General features: G+C 39.6%; 2 protein-coding genes across 2 annotated transcripts in view; one reads left to right on the forward strand and one right to left on the reverse strand.

Moving 5' to 3' along the window:
* Nucleotides 1-18,542, reverse strand: part of SAMD15 (sterile alpha motif domain containing 15) — a 34,103-nt gene that overhangs the window by 3,540 nt on the left and 12,021 nt on the right. The window lies entirely within an intron of this gene.
* Nucleotides 1,868-18,391, forward strand: NOXRED1 (NADP dependent oxidoreductase domain containing 1; the record flags this gene model as incomplete). Its single annotated transcript, XM_079913186.1, has 6 exons — nucleotides 1,868-2,166; nucleotides 3,884-4,080; nucleotides 8,391-8,571; nucleotides 9,117-9,268; nucleotides 9,904-10,126; nucleotides 18,214-18,391. The coding sequence occupies exons 1-6, from the start codon at nucleotides 2,012-2,014 to the stop codon at nucleotides 18,389-18,391; spliced, it is 1,086 nt and encodes a 361-aa protein (XP_079769312.1). The 5' UTR covers nucleotides 1,868-2,011.

An 18,542-nucleotide genomic window follows, 5' to 3' on the forward strand; every position in this document is an offset into this window, starting at 1 on the left:
AGCAACAGCGCTGCCCACAGACAGTGGAAGTGCCTGCCCAGCCTCGCAAGCACAAACGGCTGCTGCACTTCCACCTCCAGATCCGCACGAAACCTCTCCTGTGGTGGCACACACGTAGGCTGAAAATGTAGTTCAGCCTAGCCAACTCGATGTGTTACAACGCCACAAGCAGCAGATCCCCATTTTTGAGAATGCGTAAGTAAAGGATGGGTCTAGAATCCACGCTTATACAAGTTAATGTGTGCTGCGTTGTCATGCTGAGTTGGAAGGTTTTGAGCGTCTCTTTCCTTCGGATCAGGAAACATCACTTGCAACATTCAGGTGGCCTACCCACTGTTACGGTCTAAGGAAGGGTTTCTTAGACTTGAAAACTTGTCTGCTCTTCACTTCAAGTGCTGGAGACTTTGCTTTTAAAGCGATTGACCTAACAGCCCTCCTACAAAAGGGATTAGAGAAGCCAGATACTAAAGGTCACGTTTTGTATGATTCCATTTAGGTGAAATAGCCAGAAAAGGTAATTCCACAGAGATAAAAACAGATATGTGGTTGCCAGGGGCTGAGTGGGAGGGTGGGGAGGAAATGGGGAGTAACTGCTTATTGGGTGTAGCATTTCCTTTGGTGGGAGTTGAAAATGTTTTGGAACTAGAGGTAGTGGGTGAACAACACTGAATATACTGAACTGTTCACTTTTTAATGGCTGTTTTGTGAATTTCACCTCAATAAAATTTTTTTTTTAATTTAAAAAGGTTAGAGAGGAGCAGTTTTGAATTCTGATCTCAATTTTGCCATTGCTATAAAATAGATTAGAGTTTTGAATATTATTTTTCCCAGCTTTATTGAGGTATGATTGACAAATAAATATTGTATATATTTAAGTGATAACAATATAATGATTTGATATACACTGTGAAATTAGTACCACAGTCAAGTTAATTAACACGTCCATCACCTCACAGTTACCTTTTTTGTGTGGGTGGTGAGAACACTTAAGATCTACTCTTAGCAAATTTCAAGTAGACAATACAGTATTCTTACCTATAGTCACCATGATGTACATTAGATCCTCAGAATTTATTTTATCTATTTTGTTTATTTTATTATTTATTCATTGATTTCTTGAACACAAAAAGAAGGGGTTTGAAAAATAACTCTGAGTAGTGCTAAGATCTGTATGATATTGCAGTCTGCCAAAAAAAAAAAAAACTAGAAGTCTAGAAACTTCTGTTGGGAAAAGGGGGATCCCATACTGCCCTGGTGTAGTACTCCAAGAAGTCGTGAAGGAATTCTTGCCCTCATGTTGCAGGTCTGGAAAAGCTCTAAGTGGGGCTGGCCCCTTTAAGGCTCCAAGACTGAAGTAATCCGGTAGCTAAGGAGTCATAATGACAACCTTCTTGGGTAATTCTCCCTGAAAATGTAGTTCTTACCCTCCAGTTCCAGAACCACTGAGGAGCAGAGCCATCTTCTCCTCCGTTTGGTTGGTGAGAGATATATGTGGATGGGCTTATACCTCTCTGGCTTCATTTTCTAAAATCTAGATGTCCCCGCCCTAGATAAAGGACCGTGATATTTAGTTTGGGTTCTTTTCTACCCTGTGGGGAACACAGAGTTTAGTGAAAGGGGAGAATTTCTGTGAAATGTGGTCTAAGTGTTCAGTCCTATGTCTAAAACCTAGGAGAGAATGGAAGGGAGAAATGTGCCTGTGAAACCCATTGTTAATGTAAATGCACCTGCTGAAAACTGTGCCTGGAGCCTATATGGATTTTGTCCAGGTTTTCCATGAATTCAGTATTCCTGACTCACGGGTAGTCAGTGCTTAGGAATCCTCCAGGACTCACACTCAGAGAAGTGGATGAGAGCTGCCAGTTCATAACCGGGAGGAGAGGTGCTGAAGCCACCATCAGGAGACCTTGAGACTTGGGCACACACACCCTCCTGCGTAGACTCCTTCTTTTTCCCGGACAGGGAGCCGAGTTGATTGGTGTCTGTTGTTGCAGGAGATGCTGGTTTGGAGATGGACATGCTAGAGGGCCTTGAGACACTGCAGTTTGAGTATGGGATTCAAGAGGAAGACCACAGCTGGCTGTATTTGCTGGGCCGTTCTCATGGGCTGATGACCAAGGCCTGTGCCCATGCAACCTTCTTCTGCAAGCTACTCCATAATTTGAGGTAAGCTGGGTCTCCAAGGTCAGGCAGATGGAGAAGAATTTCACTGCAGAGACTCCAGATGACTTAAACTTTTTATATTGGAGAGTAACTTTGGCAGGGGGAGTGTCCTCCTACCTTTTACAACCCACACTCGAGTACTGCTGGTCTGAAAGCACCAGGGAAATGCATACCAGGGTCCCTTGGCTGTGTTTATGTAATAAAGCATGGATTAGTGGTGATTTCCTTTCAGTGAGTAGACATTAAATAATCCATTCATTCGTTCGTTCATCCATCCTATCATTCACTCCCTCATCAGGATGACCAGCTTGTCTGCCACAGCTACTAATCACTAGCCATTCCATGGCTACTGGCTGAAAATGGGGTCATTTTTTTCTTTTGGGGCTGAGCTAACAGTGGAATGCTTCCTCACAAGAAAGCTTCCTGGAAATTTGGGGGTCCTTATGGCTGGATGACTTGCCTGAAACCAGGAATACTGATTTCCAAAGAAGCTCTCAGTCCCGTCCTGGCTTCTGATGCTTAAGTAGGAGGTGTGTGAGAGCCAAGTACCTAGGACTAGGCTCCTGGATTCTGTAACTCTAGGTCACTCCTAGAGCATTTGTCCCCACCCCCCAACCCCTCAGTCTGCTTCTCAGTTTACTTTTCTCTGAAATTAGATTAATTCCTAGATGGTGGGACCAGATCTGAATTAAACATGTTATAGATACAGCACATACCCGAGGAGGCAGACTACTCAAGAAGTTTGCTGACTGGCTGACTGATAAGGATGCGTAGTAAACCTATTGGCTGTCTCCAAGGTGAGTGATGAGAAACCAATATGGGAAACTTCCAGGAGGCATCTTCTGTTTGGAAGGATCAGGCACAGAGAGAAAATGCTCTCCTTTTAACCAAAAGAGAAGCCTTAACTAGAATGGGGCTTGTGATGCTTACATGGAAACTCCAGAGCTTTAAGACTCCAATTTTCACAGAAATACAGAACAAATACAAGATTGCCATATAACAACATAAAAATGCCTTATGTATTCAGAGGTCAGACTTTGTTCATCTTGGGTCAAGTGAACCTCCAGAAAGAGTGGCCTCAGATCCTTGATCCTCAGTTTCTTAGGTCTGTTTTCCCTTATAAACCATTTACTGTTATAAATCATTACGTTTGGAAAAAAGCTAAGTTACATGGTTTCCTGGGTTTGTGCAGAACTGAAATAACAAACTAGAAAGAGGAGGTGTATAGTAGGAGAGGGGTGCACTCATCCTGATGGAGATGGAAATTGACAGCTGTCTGCACGGGAAACAATGAAGGAACTGGCTCCCCATGTTCCAGGATAAGGTGTAATTGTAATTAGGCTGTTCACAGTGATGGTCCTGAGTCAAAGAAATGGTTAAGTAGTCAGACCTTGTGTTTAAGAAGGCAGGGAAATGCACGATACATATAACCCAAAAAATGTTCACTTAAGAATGTTTTAAACAAGTTCTGATCCTTTGAAAGGGGTATGCTTTACTTCCTGGAAAATTCACTCAGGAGGAACATTTCATTCCATCAGTGAAGCTGGATCAGTGGGACATAATTGGAATTCTACTCTCTGAAGTACTTATGGTGTCACAGCAGGCTGCATGTGAGGAAGTTAAACCAGAGAACGTCAGAGGTTGACGGTCAAGAAGGACTAAGGGTCTGCGTTTACTTGGGTGTGTGTCTGTGTTCATTCTCCAGAGACTCATTCTCCAGAAAATCATTACAGGAGAAGCAAACTTCTAGATGTCGCTTGGCTGGATTGCGTGAAGACACTCCTGATGACGATGCGTTAAAGGTGGGCATCATTGGAGGCGGCCACCTTGGGAAGCAGCTGGCTCACACACTGCTTCAGCTTGTCCCCATCCCAGCTGACAGCCTGAGGATCTCCACTCGGAGGCCAGAGGCCCTAGGTGAGGAGCTCTGCGCAATAGAAGGGAGGCTTGGGTGTGCTCTTTAGGTGGTGACGAGGCCATTTTGAAAGGGTCCCTCAAAAGAGGAATCCTCGCATACAGCATGCCGAGTTCTCAGCTTGCTAGCCCCCAGAAAAGCCAGGAAGATGGTTTTTTAACTTGTTCCTTAAAGCAACTTTCTTCTCCACCTAAATATTTATATCCATATCTCCTCCCTGTGCCCTTGGTGGCGAGATATCTTTCTGGGTCTTTGATATAGAGAAGGTTTCCAAACAGAATTCAAATTTTCTAACTGGACCAGTTAGAGTCTGAGTGGTGTTTACCAGTTCCAAATATTTGGCCTTATTCTTTTAAAATAACATTTACTGAAATTTTTTTTTAAAGTTTTATAATGATTCCATTTATTAACTTATGGTGATAGAAATCAGAACAGTGGTTGCTTCTGGGGAGACTGAGAAGAGGCCCAAGGGAACTTTCTGGGGAGTTGGAAATATTCTGTATCTTGAGAGAGGTGTGAGTTACATAGGTGTATGCATTTGTCAAAGTTGATCAAACTATTTACTTCAGATCTGTGTGTTGCATTGTATGTAAATTATACTTCAAAATATTTTTAATGTAAAGTAATATATGAATGTTATAGAAAATTTAGAAAACTATAGGGAAGTAAATAATAACTACCTATAATTCTAGCAGGGTTATCATTTCTTTCCCATTTTTTCCTCTCATTATATCAGTAATTAACACTCCACAAAGCTTTTTGTATCCTGCTTTTTTCACTTAATGTATCATGAGCCTATTCTCATATTATTTGACAGTCTTCAAACTCATGATTTTAAGGTTGTATAGTATTCCTAAGTATGACTGTATGATAATTTATGTAACTGTGCCTTATTTAGTAGGACTTCCTTTTACATAATTTAAAAAACAAAATTACTAGGTCAAAGTACAGGTACAGCTTTATTAAGATATACTTTGTATATAATAAACTGCACATTTAAAAAAAAATTTCTTGGCCAGGCTACAAGGCATGTGGGATCTTAGTTCCCCAACCAGGGATCGAACCCGTGCCCCTTGCATTGAAGTGCGGAGTCTTAACCACTGGACCACTGGGGAAGTTCTAAACTGCACATTTTAAAAGTGGTAAAGAATCCACGTTCCAAAGCAGGGGACGCGGGTTCAATCCTTGGTCAGGGAACTAAGATCCCACGTGCTGCAGGGCAACTAAGCCCGTGTGCCACAACTGCTGAGCTCACGCGCCTCAATGAGAGAGCCCGCAAGCCGCAAATACAGAGCCCACGTGCTCTGGAGTCCGCGTGCCACAACTAGAGAGAGAAAATCCACAGCCACAACGAGAGAGAAGCCTGAGCACCGCAATGAAGAGCCAATGCACGGCAATGAAAAAAAGATCCTGCATGCCTCAACCAAGATCCCACATGCTGCAACTAAGACCCAACGCAGCCAAAAAAAAGAAAATAAATAAATAAATATTTTTTAAAAGTGTACAGGGACTTCCGTGGTGGTCCAGTGGGTAAGACTTAGCTCCCAATGCAGGGGTCCCAGGTTCAATCCTTGGTCTGGGAACTAGATCCCACATGCATGCCGCAATTACGAAGTCCGCATGCTGCAACTAAGAAGCCTGCATGCCGCAACTGAAAGATCCTGCGTGCCGCAACTAAGGACCCAGTGCAGCCTAAGTAAATAAATATTTTTAAAATAAATTTTAAAAATAAAGTGTACAGTTTGATGTTTTGTGACACGTGTATGCTCCTGTGAAACCATCAACGTAATCAAGGTAATGAATCTCTCTACCTCCCTGCAGAACCCACTCAGGAAACCACTGATCTGATTTTTTTTTAATTAATTGTTTATTTATTTTATTTTTAGCTGCGTTGGGTCTTTGTTGCTGCACGCGGGCTTTCCCTAGTTGCAGAGAGCGGGGGCTACTCTTCGTTGTGGTGCGCGGGCTTCTCATTGCATTGGCTTCTCTTGTTGCGGAGCACAGGCTCTAGGCACGCAGGCTTCAGTAGTTACGGCTTGCAGGCTCTAGAGCACAGGCTCAGTAGTTGTGGCGCATGGGCTTAGTTGCTCCACGGCATGTGGGATCTTCCCAGACCAGGGCTCAAACCCGTGTCCCCTAGCATTGGCAGGCGGACTCCCAACCACTGCGCCACCAGGGAAATCCCCACTGATCTGATTTCTGTCACTACTGATTACTTTGCATTTTGTAGAGTTTTGTATAAATGGAGTCATACAGTTTGTACTTCTTCTTTGGTCTGAATTCTTTTTATAATTAATTTTTTTATTGAAGTATAGTTGATTTACAATGTTGTGTTAGTTTCAGATGTACAGCAAAGTGATTCAGTTATGTATATTCAGTTATATGTATATATATATATAGAAAATATATTACACAGAATATATTCTATATTCATATATTCCTTTTCAGATTCTTTTCCCATATAGGTTATTACAAAATATTGAGTATAGTTCCCTGTGCTATACAGTAGGTCCTTATTGTTTATTTTATATATAGTAGTGTGTATATATTACTCCCAAATTCCTAATTTATCCCTCCCCGCAATGGTCTGAATTCTTTCACTCTGCATAATTATTTTGAGATATATCCGTGTGTTGCATGTATTGATATTCTTTTTATTTCTGAGTAGTGTTTTATTGCATGGATACTCCATAGTTCATTTATTCCTCTGTTGATGGACATTCAGGTTGTTTCCAATTTGGGGCTATTACAAATAAAGCTATTATGAACATTTGTGTACAAATATTGGTGTGGAGAAATGCTTTTATTTTTCTTGAGTAAACACTTGGGAATGGGGTGGCTGGGTCATATGATAGGTATATTTAATTTTTAAAGAAACTTCTAATATATTTTTTCAAACTGACCTACAAAGGATGTTGTTCAGGTATAAACTTTCATCAACAGTGTGTAAGAATACCCATTTTACTACACGCTTGTCAATTCTGGGAATCTTTTTTTTAATCACCATTTTAATATGCCTTTACAATTTTTCTTATTTTAATATGTCTTTCACTGATCACTAGAAGAATTAAAATTTTTTATAGGCTTATTGCTATTTCATCATTTTTGAGTTCTTTTTTGTTCAATTTTTCTGTTGGATGCCTGTATGATTTTTCTTATTGATTTGTAAATGTTCCTTCTATATTAAGGAAACTAAAAAAATCTTAACCCCTCAAGGCAGATTTCTTAAATCTCATCAATAGGACCAGTATATATGACATTTCAATAAAATGCATATATTCTTCTGGGAAGCGATATGTTTATTAATAATAAAATTACAGTCATAGAATATCACTGTATGTTGTATTAAGGAAGCAAGAATTCAAAATGCTCAGCATCAGCTTCTGTGCACTTTTGAGAACCACATATGGAAGCAAAGTGGATATGCATGTTTTCTAAAGTTCTTCTTTGTCCTGTGTATCTTCCTACCTGGAAGTACCTGAGTACCCAGATAACCTCAGCATCAACTTTATCACATACTTGTGGTGGTTAAGAGAAGAACTGACCTCTGCAATGTCTAACATCCTGTTCTCTGATAACACTTAAAACATACTACCGTATGTGAGTTCACATTTTTACTTTTGAGGATCCAGATCACAATAAGTACAATTAAATGATTAACTACCAAGAAGTGTTTTTAGCAACTACATGAGTTATACATTTCTTTCTACATTTATAAACATCTTATTGACATTAAATTGTGTATACTGAAACTGTAAGCATATTTTGGCAAATTCCTCCCAACCTCTGCCCTATACTCTTCCACTCTCTCAGTCTTTCCCATCATTTCAAGCCAGTTAAGCTGTTTAACTTCAGCCCAGTCACAGAATTCTTGAAGCCTCAGTTTCTGCATCTATAATATAGGAATAACACTAGCCTCTGTCTCATAAGGTCCTTATGAGATTCCCTTAGATAACGTATGTACTTTGTACATTATCTGGTACACGATGAATTCTGTTAATTGGAGAAGGCTTCATTCAGACCTTTTTTCTTCCTAAAAAAAGAAACTCTGAAAAATTCTAGCATTTGGTCTAAAACATAAGGTAGGGATGAATTATCTTACAATCTCGAGCACTGCTGCAGTGGCACCTCCTGCCATAGTCATGGGGTCAGGGCTTTGCTGCGTGGCTTTTAGAAGGCATGAGGGAATCTCTTCTGATTAATGTGGTGGCAAGACTTGAGATAAAATAATTGTCATCCTCTCCCCACAGCTGATGTTGAGTTCGAAGTTCTTTGTACTGTGATCTTTCTGACTTCCTTTATTCCCTCCCAGATGAATTCAAGAAACTGGGGATCCAGTGCTTTTACTGTAACTCTTCTCTGGTGGAGTGGGCCAACGTGATATTCCTCTGCTGCCTGCCATCTCAGCTGTCTAATATCTGTGCAGAAATTCAAACCAGCCTTGGAAAAGCCTGCATTGTGTACAGCTTTGTGGCTGCCGTCCCACTACCCAGGTATCTTGTTAGGGTGAGCACAGGATTGGCAGGACTGCTCTGTCTGCTCATCTCCACCCTGGCCCCTACCTCTTGGAGTTGGTCATTCCCAGTCATAAGGTGGAAGCAGCTTCATTGGCAGAAGGACCAGCCAGCCTTTGAAACTGTGTCTTCCCCGCTTTTCCAGCACTTGTGGGTGGGACCTTTTCTTTGATGTGCAAATGTTTAGAACTGCAGTAGAGCATTACTTCCAACTACTTGAAGCTGATGAGTGTTCCCCTTGTACGCCACTCAACAGCATGAAAATTGATGTGGAGCATGTGTCAGATATTATTTTTGTACCTCGAGTGTCTAGCTCAGTGCCTGGCTTGGGGTGACATTGAGTAAGTTTTGAGTGGATGGGTGAACAATCTAGTGCCCCAGTGCCGACCCACACCTGCGTTTGCCTGTGAGCAGTGCTGTGCAGGGGACTACATTGTTGGGGCTGGATGTAAACTCAGTGGGTCACGTGGTGCTTTATTCTAGTCTGGGCCCTGCACTTCCTGCGTTGGTGGCTTTACTTTCAGGTTGAAACTCCTACTGAAGCACACCAATGTCTTGCGGCCTCAGTATCAGTGTGTTGAAGATCTTGCCAGCATCTGGGGGGCCAATAAGGAAATCACAGCTGCTCTCCAAGACCCTGTGATTCTTCAGGCTACCTGTCCCTACAGTCCTGCTGGTAATGAATGGCTCACGGTATTTTTGGTACTTTTAAAAATTACCTTCCTCTTGGCCTACTGCTATCTTATTAAATCCCTGTGTGTGTGTGTGTGTGCGTGTGCGTGCATGCATGTGTGCTGAGGGTGTGTGTGTGTGTATAAGTACAAGCTAGATACATTCTCAGCTATTTAGGTTTTACATGGGAACAGCTTTGGTGGCAAAAAGTAGCCTTTTTAGGGAAAGCTAAGAAGTGTGATTAATCGGACCCTTTAAGGATGAATTGGAAACAACCAGAGGAGAGAGCCTATTTAAACCAGAGGATGCAGTGTCTGGGACTAAATGGCTTTTCCTTACTGTAACCTTGCAGTTTGCCTTATTGGCAAGGACCATTCTAGAGATTTCTAGAGATGCATTTGTCATCAGCAATGCCTACATTAACATATCTGTCTTCCTCTGGTAGGGTCAACATGCAATGTGTTATAAAGGGCACAAACAGGGTTCTTGGCCTAGAAAGGAAGAGCGCTTATCTTGAGGTTCATGTAACCAAACTGTCTTGGACAGAAGGTGGCTGTTCACCGTCTGGGGTTTGTCCTAGGTTCCCTGCAAACCTTTTTGGTGGTGCTAACGGGTATTTCCTTTTTCATTGATGTTTAGGGGGAATAATCCTCAATATCAAATGGTTGGAGGGAGTGTTCTATGCAGCCATAAATGTCTGCACAGAAAAGGACATGCCCCACTCACAAGTGCTGCAGCTTCTGAATGAACTGTTCCTCGCCAAGCACTTTGAAGCCTGTGAGAAAGATAGAGCATCTTTCCAAAAATTTCAAGCACAAGATTTTGTCAGCAAAGCCTATGCCAAGAACCTGTCTCGGAAAAGGTAAAGTATTAGATGAGTGGCCATTCTAACTTCTCCCACACTGTTTTCTTAGAAGATGCTTTTATCTTTTTCCTTTCATGTTATCTTTAGAAATGTATAAAACGAATACATTCTTATAAAAAAAATCCAACTAGTGGAAAAGTGAGAGCCCTCCTTTGCCCCCCAAATCCCTTTTCATAGACTTTACCTCTGATGGTTTTTGTATTTTTGTCTTTCTACCTATGCATTTACAAACATATATTTATATTGTCATTATAATGTATATGCATATCTGTATCTATATATACATTTTAGAAACATGGGGATTATACTTACTACATCATAGGTACCATTCTATGTTAGTACAGTCATATCTATTTCATTTATGAGTGCTGTGCAGGCATCCATTGGATACATTTCTTTAGCTACATTTATTCATCCTATTTCCTCTTGATGGCAATGTAGTTTCTTTGCCCCACATTTTGCACAAAGGGCTGCTTTGAACATTTCATCCTTAAACTTTGCACACTTGTACCAGTAAAATTTCTGGGTCAGAGGTTATATATAGTTTATGTTTGATAGGTATTCCTAAATTGCTTATCAAAAAAGTGATACTTATATTTCTACCAATAGTGTATGAGAGTGCCATTTCACTATAGCTTGATAACTATTAGATCATTCTTTTTAATCTTTAATAATCTAATAGAGACAAATGGTTGCCCTTGTTACCAGTGACTTCCATGTCACTAAATTTATCCTTTTCTTCCTTGGCTATTGAACATGCCTTCCTTCTTGAAACAATCTTTTCTCTTAGCTTTCATGATACCCTCACATTCTCTTCATTTTCCTCCTGCTCCTCCGATTCCTCCTTTGCCAGCTCCTCTTATGCCCTATCCTTAAATCTGGGAGTTTTCAGGGCTCTGTCCTAGGCATTCCTTTCTTTTCATTCTACACTTTGTTCCTGGGTGATCTTTTCCACTTCGGGGACTTAGGTTGCCATTACATGCTCCTTTGTGGAGTTGTTCAGGCCAGAACCTGGAAGTAATCCTTGATCTTACCCCCCTCTTATCTTTTGTGTTCTAATTAATCACCAATGACCTGTGGTACACTTTCAGTTTGGGAATTTTCCTTCCCCCTTATCCTGGGATTCTCTTTGCCTCTCTCTTATGCTGGATCTCTTTTTCCTGGACCCCTCTTCCTCTGGATTCATTTCCTTCTTCATTATGGTGGAATCTGTCCTTCTCCAGTAGCTTCCTTAGAAAAGCCTGCGTAGGAAGTAATTTTTAGGGACTGTGTCTGAAAATGTTTTTATTCTAACCTAATATTTTATTGAGAACATAGCCAGGTAGAGAATCTAGGTTAGAGCAGAAGCAAGAACTACAGTCCTTCAGCCTGTGGAAAGAAAACCACATTCACAGAAAGATAGACAAAATGAAAAGGCAGAGGACTTTGTACCAGATGAAGGAACAAGATAAAACCCCAGAAAAACAACTAAATGAAGTGGAGATAGGCAACCTTCCAGAAAAAGTATTCAGAATAATGATAGTGAAGATGATCCAGGACCTCGGAAAAAGAATGGAGTCAAAGATCGAGAAGATGCAAGAAATGTTTAACAAAGACCTAGAATAATTAAAGAACAAACAAACAGAGATGAACAATACAATAACTGAAAGGAAAACTACACTAGAAGTAATCAATAGCAGAATAACTGAGGTAGAAGAACGGATAAGTGACCTGGAAGACAGAATGGTGGAATTCACTGCCACGGAACAGAATAAAGAAAAAAGAATGAAAAGAAATGAAGACAGCCTAATAGACCTCTGGGACAACATTAAACGCAACAACATTTGCATTATAGGGGTCCCAGAAGGAGAAGAGAGAGAGAAGGGACCCGAGAAAATCTTTGAAGAGATTATAGTCGAAAACTTCCCTAACATGAGAAAGGAAATAGCCACCCAAGTCCAGAAAGTGAGAGAGTCCCAGGCAGGATAAACCCAAGGAGAAACATGCTGAGACACATAATAATCAAATTGACAAAAATTAAACACAAAGAAAAAATTTTGAAAGCAACAAGGGAAAAATGACAAATAACATACAAGGGAACTCCTCCCATAAGTTTAACAGCTGATTTCTCAGTAGGAATCTACAAGCCAGAGGGAGTGGCACGATATATTTAAAGTGATGAAAGGGAAGAACCTACAACCAAGATTACTGTACCCAGCAAGGATCTCATTCAGATTCGAAGGAGAAATCAAAAGCTTTACAGACAAGCAAAAGCTAAGAGAATTCAGCACCACCAAACCAGCTCTACAACAAATGCTAAAGGAACTTCTCTAAGTGGGAAACACAAAGAAAAGGAACTACAAAAACAAACCCAAAACAATTAAGAAAATGGTAATAGGAACATACATATCAATAATTACCTTAAACGTGAATGGATTAAATGCTCCAACCAAAAGACACAGGCTCACTGAATGGATACAAAAACAAGACCCATATGTATGCTGTCTACAAGAGACCCACTTCAGACCTACGGACACATACAGACTGAAAGTGAGGGGATGGAAAAAAATATTCCATGCAAATGGAAATCAAAAGAAAGCTGGGGGCTTCCCTGGTGGCGCAGTGGTTGAGAGTCCACCTGCCGATGCAGGGGACACGGGTTCATGCCCCAGTCTGGGAAGATCCCACATGCCGCGGAGCAGCTGGGCCCGTGAGCCATGGCCGCTGAGCCTCCACGTCCGGAGCCTGTGCTCCGCAATGGGAGAGGCCACAACAGGGAGAGGCCCGCGTACCGCAAAAAAAAACAAAAAAAAGTAAGCTGGAGTAGCAATACTCATATCAGATAAAATAGACTTTAAAATAAAGAATGTTACAAGAGACAAGGAAGGACACTGCATAATGATCAAGGGATCAATCTGAGAAGAAGATATAACAATTATAAATATATATGCACCCAACATAGGAGCACCTCAATACATAAGGCAAATGCTAACAGCTATAAAAGAGGAAATCAACAGTAACACAATAATAGTGGGGGACTTTAACACCTCACTTACACCAATGGACAGATCATCCAAACAGAAACTTAATAAGGAAGCACAAGCTTTAAGTGACACAATAGACCAGATAGATTTAATTGATATTTATAGGACATTCCATCCAAAAACAACAGATTACACTTTCTTCTCAAGTGCACATGGAACATTCTTCAGGATTGATCACATCTTGGGTCACAAATCAAGCCTCAGTAAATTTAAGAAAACTGAAATCACATCAAGCATCTTTTCCCACCACAATGCTATGAGATTAGAAATCCATTACAGGGAAAAAAACGTAAAAAACACAAACACATGGAGGCTAAACAATACGTTACTAAATAACCAAGAGATCACTGAAGGAATCAAAGAGGAAATCAGAAAATACCTAGAGACACATTACAATGAAAACACGACGATCCAAAACCTATGAGATGCAGCAAAAGCAGTTCTAAGAGGGAAGCTTATAGCAATACAAGCCTACATCAAGAAACAAGAAAAATCTCAAATAAACAATCTAACCTTACACCTAAAGGAACTAGAGAAAGAAGAAAAAACCCAAAGTTAGTAGAAGGAAAGAAATCATAAAGATCAGAGCAGAAATAAATGAAATAGAAACAAAGAAAACAATAGCAAATATCAATAAAACAAAAAGCTGGTCTTTGAGAAGATAAAATTGATAAACCTTTAGCCAGACTCATCAAAAAAAGAGGGAGAGGACTCATAACAGTAAAATTAGAAATGAAAAAGAAGAAGTTACGACGGACACCACAGAAATACAAAGCAACAAGGATGTCCACTCTTGCCACTATTATTCAACATAGTTTTGGAAGTCCTAGCCATGGCAATCAGAAGCAAAAGAAATAAAAGGAATATAAATTGGAAAAGAAGTAAAACTGTCACTGTTTGCAGATGACATGATACTATACATAGAGAATCCTAAAGATGCCACCAGAAAACTACTAGAGCTAATCAATGAATTTGGTAAAGTTGCAGAATACAAAATAAATGCACAGAAATCTCTTGCATTCCTATACACAAACAACGAAAGATCAGAAAGAGTAATTAAGGAAACAATCCCATTCATCATTGCAACAAAAAGAATTAAAAAAAAAAAGAATCTAGGGTAGAAACAATTTTCCCTCAGAATTTTTTATTTTATTTTATGTTATTTTTAGCTGTGTTGGGTCTTCATTGCTGCATGTGGGCTTTCTCTAGTTGCAGCGAGCTGGAGCTACTCTTTGTTGCGGTGTGCCGGCTTCTCATTGCGGTGGCTTATCTTGTTGTGGAGCACAGGCTCTAGGCACGGGCTTCAGTAGTTGTGGCACACAGGCACAGTAATTGTGGCTCACGGACTCTAGAGTGCAGGCTCAGTAGTTGCGGTGCACGGGCTTAGTTGCTCTGCAGCATATGGGATCTTCCCGGACCAGGGCTCGAACCGTGTCCCCTGCATTGGCAGGCGGACTCTTAACCACTGCACCACCAGGGAAGCCCATCCCTCAGAATTTTGAAGGCATTGTTCCATCATCTCAGCTTTAAATTGCTGTTGAGAGGTACAGTGCCCTTCTAATTCTTCAATTCATGCTTGGTCTGAAATCTGTTCCTTTTCTCTCTGGAAGCTTATAGTATCTGTTGACTTCAGCATCCTGAAATTTTATTATGCGTCATGATGTGGGTCTATTTTAATGCACTGTGTTGGGCAGTTGGTGGGCCTCTCCCTTTTTCCCCTTAACTTAAAAAACAAAAGATTGTAAAATATGTACACAGAAAAGTACCTATTCCATACATTTATAAATATACAGTTTAATGACTTATTGTAAAGCAAATATCCATGTAATTGCCACCCATAAAAGAAACAGAACATTCAATGGTCCTTCTCAATCTGCATGTCAAGTTCTCTAATTTTCTCCTATTATGTCTTTGATAATTTACTCCCCTTCCCTCTGTTTTCTCTGTTCTCTCTTCTGAATATTTTATTAGCCAAATATTGGACCTCCTGGGCTGATCCTCTGATTTTCTTTAGCTCTCCTATTTTCATTATCTTTGTGTTTTTGTTCTGCTTTCTGAGAGATTTCCTCAACTATCCTGTTTTTACTATTATATTTAGAACGTTTTTTCATTTTGCTATATTTTGACTTTCAAAGATTTTTTTAGTCTCCAAATATTCCTTTTTTATGTAGCATCCTGTTGTCATTTCCCTATGCAATACCATCTTTTATCCCTTTGAGAATGTAAATGATAGTTTTTTCTTCTCTGAGGAGTCTTTCCTTCAGGATATTTTTGACCATTTATTTTGGTCTCTATCATTCATTTTAGAGCTTTCTTCAAGTATATGGAGAACCTTGATTGTCTGCTCATATTTTTTAAAAATAAGTTTATTTATTTATTTTGGTTGCGTTGGGCCTTCTTTGCTGCGCATGGGCTTTCTCTAGTTGTGGCGAGCGGGGGCTACTCCCTGTTGCAGTGCAGGGCTTCTCATTGCGATGGCTTCTCTTGTTATGGAGCACAGGCCCTAGGCACGTGGGTTTAGTAGTTGTGGCTCACGGGCTTTAGAGCACAGGCTCAGTAGTTGTGGTGCATGGGCTTAGTTGCTCTGTGGCATGTGGGATCTCCCCAGATAAGGGCTCGAACCCATGTCCCCTGCACTGGCAAGCAGATTCTTAACCACTGTGCCACCAGGGAAGTCCTGTCTGCTCATATTTAAGATCCTGGTTACTAAAAAGATGCTTGGAAACTCTGTGTTTGCTACTGTGGTCTTTACTACAGAGTGGTTTGATCAGCTTTTTCCTTGGGAAACCCTGAATATTGGTATCTTCAAGTCTTTGGGACCCAACTTGGGGAAAGAAAGCTGCACATGTGTAGGGAGAGGGGTGGTCTTATCATTCAGAATATATTTTTTCACTTTATTTCTCCCCTTTTCAGCATATCCTTGCCACTCAAACTGCCTGATAACCATGCCATCATCTGGGAGTTTGTTTAGAAATGCAGATTATGGGTCCCCACCCCAGATGTATGGAATCAGAATCTGCCTTTTTACAAGCTCCCAAGTGATATGTCCATTAAAGTTGGAAAAGTGCTGCTATATGGTCTTTTACATCAGATGACCTGTTAGAATGGGAGGCATGGCATATTAATATTTCTACTATGATTGTAGTTTCTCAAATTCTCTTTATATTTATAATCTTTGTTTTATAAAGTTTGAAGCCATATCATCTGATGAACAGAAGTTTGTACTTTTTACATCTTCTTGGTAGATTATACTTTTTAATTGTATCCCCCCTTTTAAAAAAACTTTTTAGATAATTTTGATTCACATGCAGTTATTAAGAAATAATACAAAGAAATCCCATGTACCCATTTATCCAGTTTCCCCCAATGGAACAAACCATAGTACAATAGCTATACACAGATATTGTAAAACTATAGTACAATACCACGACCAGGATATTGACACTGATACAGTCAAGATACAGAACAATTCTATAACTAGGCATCCTTCATCTTGATCCTTCCTCCCCAACTTGGCAACCATTGAGCTGTTCTCCATTTCTATGATTTTGTCACTTCAAGAATATTATATAAAAGGAATCATATATTATGCAACCTTTGGGGATTGGCCTTTTTCATTTAGCATAATTCTCTGGAGATTCATCCAAGTTGCTGTGTGTATCAATAATTTATTCCTTTTTTATTGCTGAGTAGTTTTCATGGCAGTTATGTTTTCATGGCATGTATGTACCATAGTTTGTTTAATCATTCACCTGTTGAAGGACATCTAGGATGTTTCCAGTGTTTGGCTATTGTGAATAAAGATGCTTTGAACATTCATGTACAGGTTTTTGTGTAAACATAAGTTTTAATTTCTCTGGGACAAATGCTCAAGGGTGCAATGACTGGCTGCATGTTTATTTTTTTAAGACACTGCCAAACAGTTTTTCAAAGTTGTTATATCCTTTTACATCATTAGCAATGTATGATTCAGTTTCTCTGCATCCTCACCAGCATTTGATGTTGTCACTAATTTTTGTTTTACCATTACATCTATAGATCAATTTGTGGAGAGTTGACATCTTTATAATGTTAAATTTTCCCATCCATGTACACAGTATATCTCTCCATTTATATCTTCCTTATTTCATCAGTATTTCTTAGTTTTCAATATACAAGTCCTGTACATGTTTTGTTAGATTTACATCTAAGTATTCTATTTTTTGTGTGTGAAAGGAACTGCATTTTTAGGGTTTTTTTGCCCAAGAGTTCATTGCTAATATATATAAATAAAATTTATTTTATGTTTATTTTATATCCTATGACCTTGCTGAATTCGTTTATTAGTTCTAGGAGATTTTTTCTTTTTTTTAGATTCCTTTGGATTATCTACATGGACCATCATGTCATCTATATATAGCAACAGTTTCAGTTCTCCCTTTCCAATCTGTGTGCCTTTCATTTCCTTTTCTTGCATTATTGCACTGGCTACAACTTCTAGTGGTACGTTGAATAAGTGTGGTGAGAGCAGATATCCTTGCTTTACTCTTGATTTTTTTAATACTATAAAACCCTATGTCTTAATGCTTGTTAAGTTGAATTCCACTACAGACTAATACTTAACATTGCCCCATTTTTATTTGCATGTTAACTCCTACCTCTTTCCCTATACAGTTGAAGAGGGTATCTTTTTTTTTTTGAAGAGGATATTGTAAAAGAAATGAGGTCTCTTCCATTCCTAATGTCCATGATCCTCTTATGTATTTTCTTTCTAAATTCAAGGAAAATATACTGAAAAGGATGTTGATTTTATTGTCATAATCATTCTCTAATTATGAATTCCTCCCTAAATGCACTTAGAGAATTGTAAGTGTGAAAACTCATAAGTACAATTAAATCCACATGTTGAATAGACCCAGATGAATTTTTAATTTAACTAAGAATTTTAATTAGTTTGATATAGAAAATGAAGAACCTTATTTCCAAGTGGAGGAGAACTTTCTTTAAAGGAAATGTTTAACAGCAAAATCAGATGTATTAAACAGACATAAAAAAGTAACACTATTTTTTTCCTTACCCCAGGCCTTTCCCCTGGTTTGATCTGACTGCTGTGCAACTCAAGGAAACTCCCTTTAGCCAGTATCTCTCACACAGCACTACTTTTCAGGACAACCTTACCCACCTATACTGTGATTCATTTGGTATCACCCTAACCAAAGAACAAGAGCCAGAGGTTTCCACAGGTTTTTCATCCCAATAAGAGAAGAGACCTCAGGAATCAGGATGTTTTTCTCCCTCTACAGTGGTAATGCCCTGATTATCATAATTGACAGTGGAAGTCATGTGCCTGTATGGTGTTTGCCATATGTTAGGCAGTAAGGAATTAGAAAATTGTACTGATGGCTCTTTAA

Source organism: Stenella coeruleoalba, assembly GCF_951394435.1.
Source record: "Stenella coeruleoalba genome assembly, chromosome: 2".
NCBI lineage: Eukaryota > Metazoa > Chordata > Mammalia > Artiodactyla > Delphinidae > Stenella > Stenella coeruleoalba.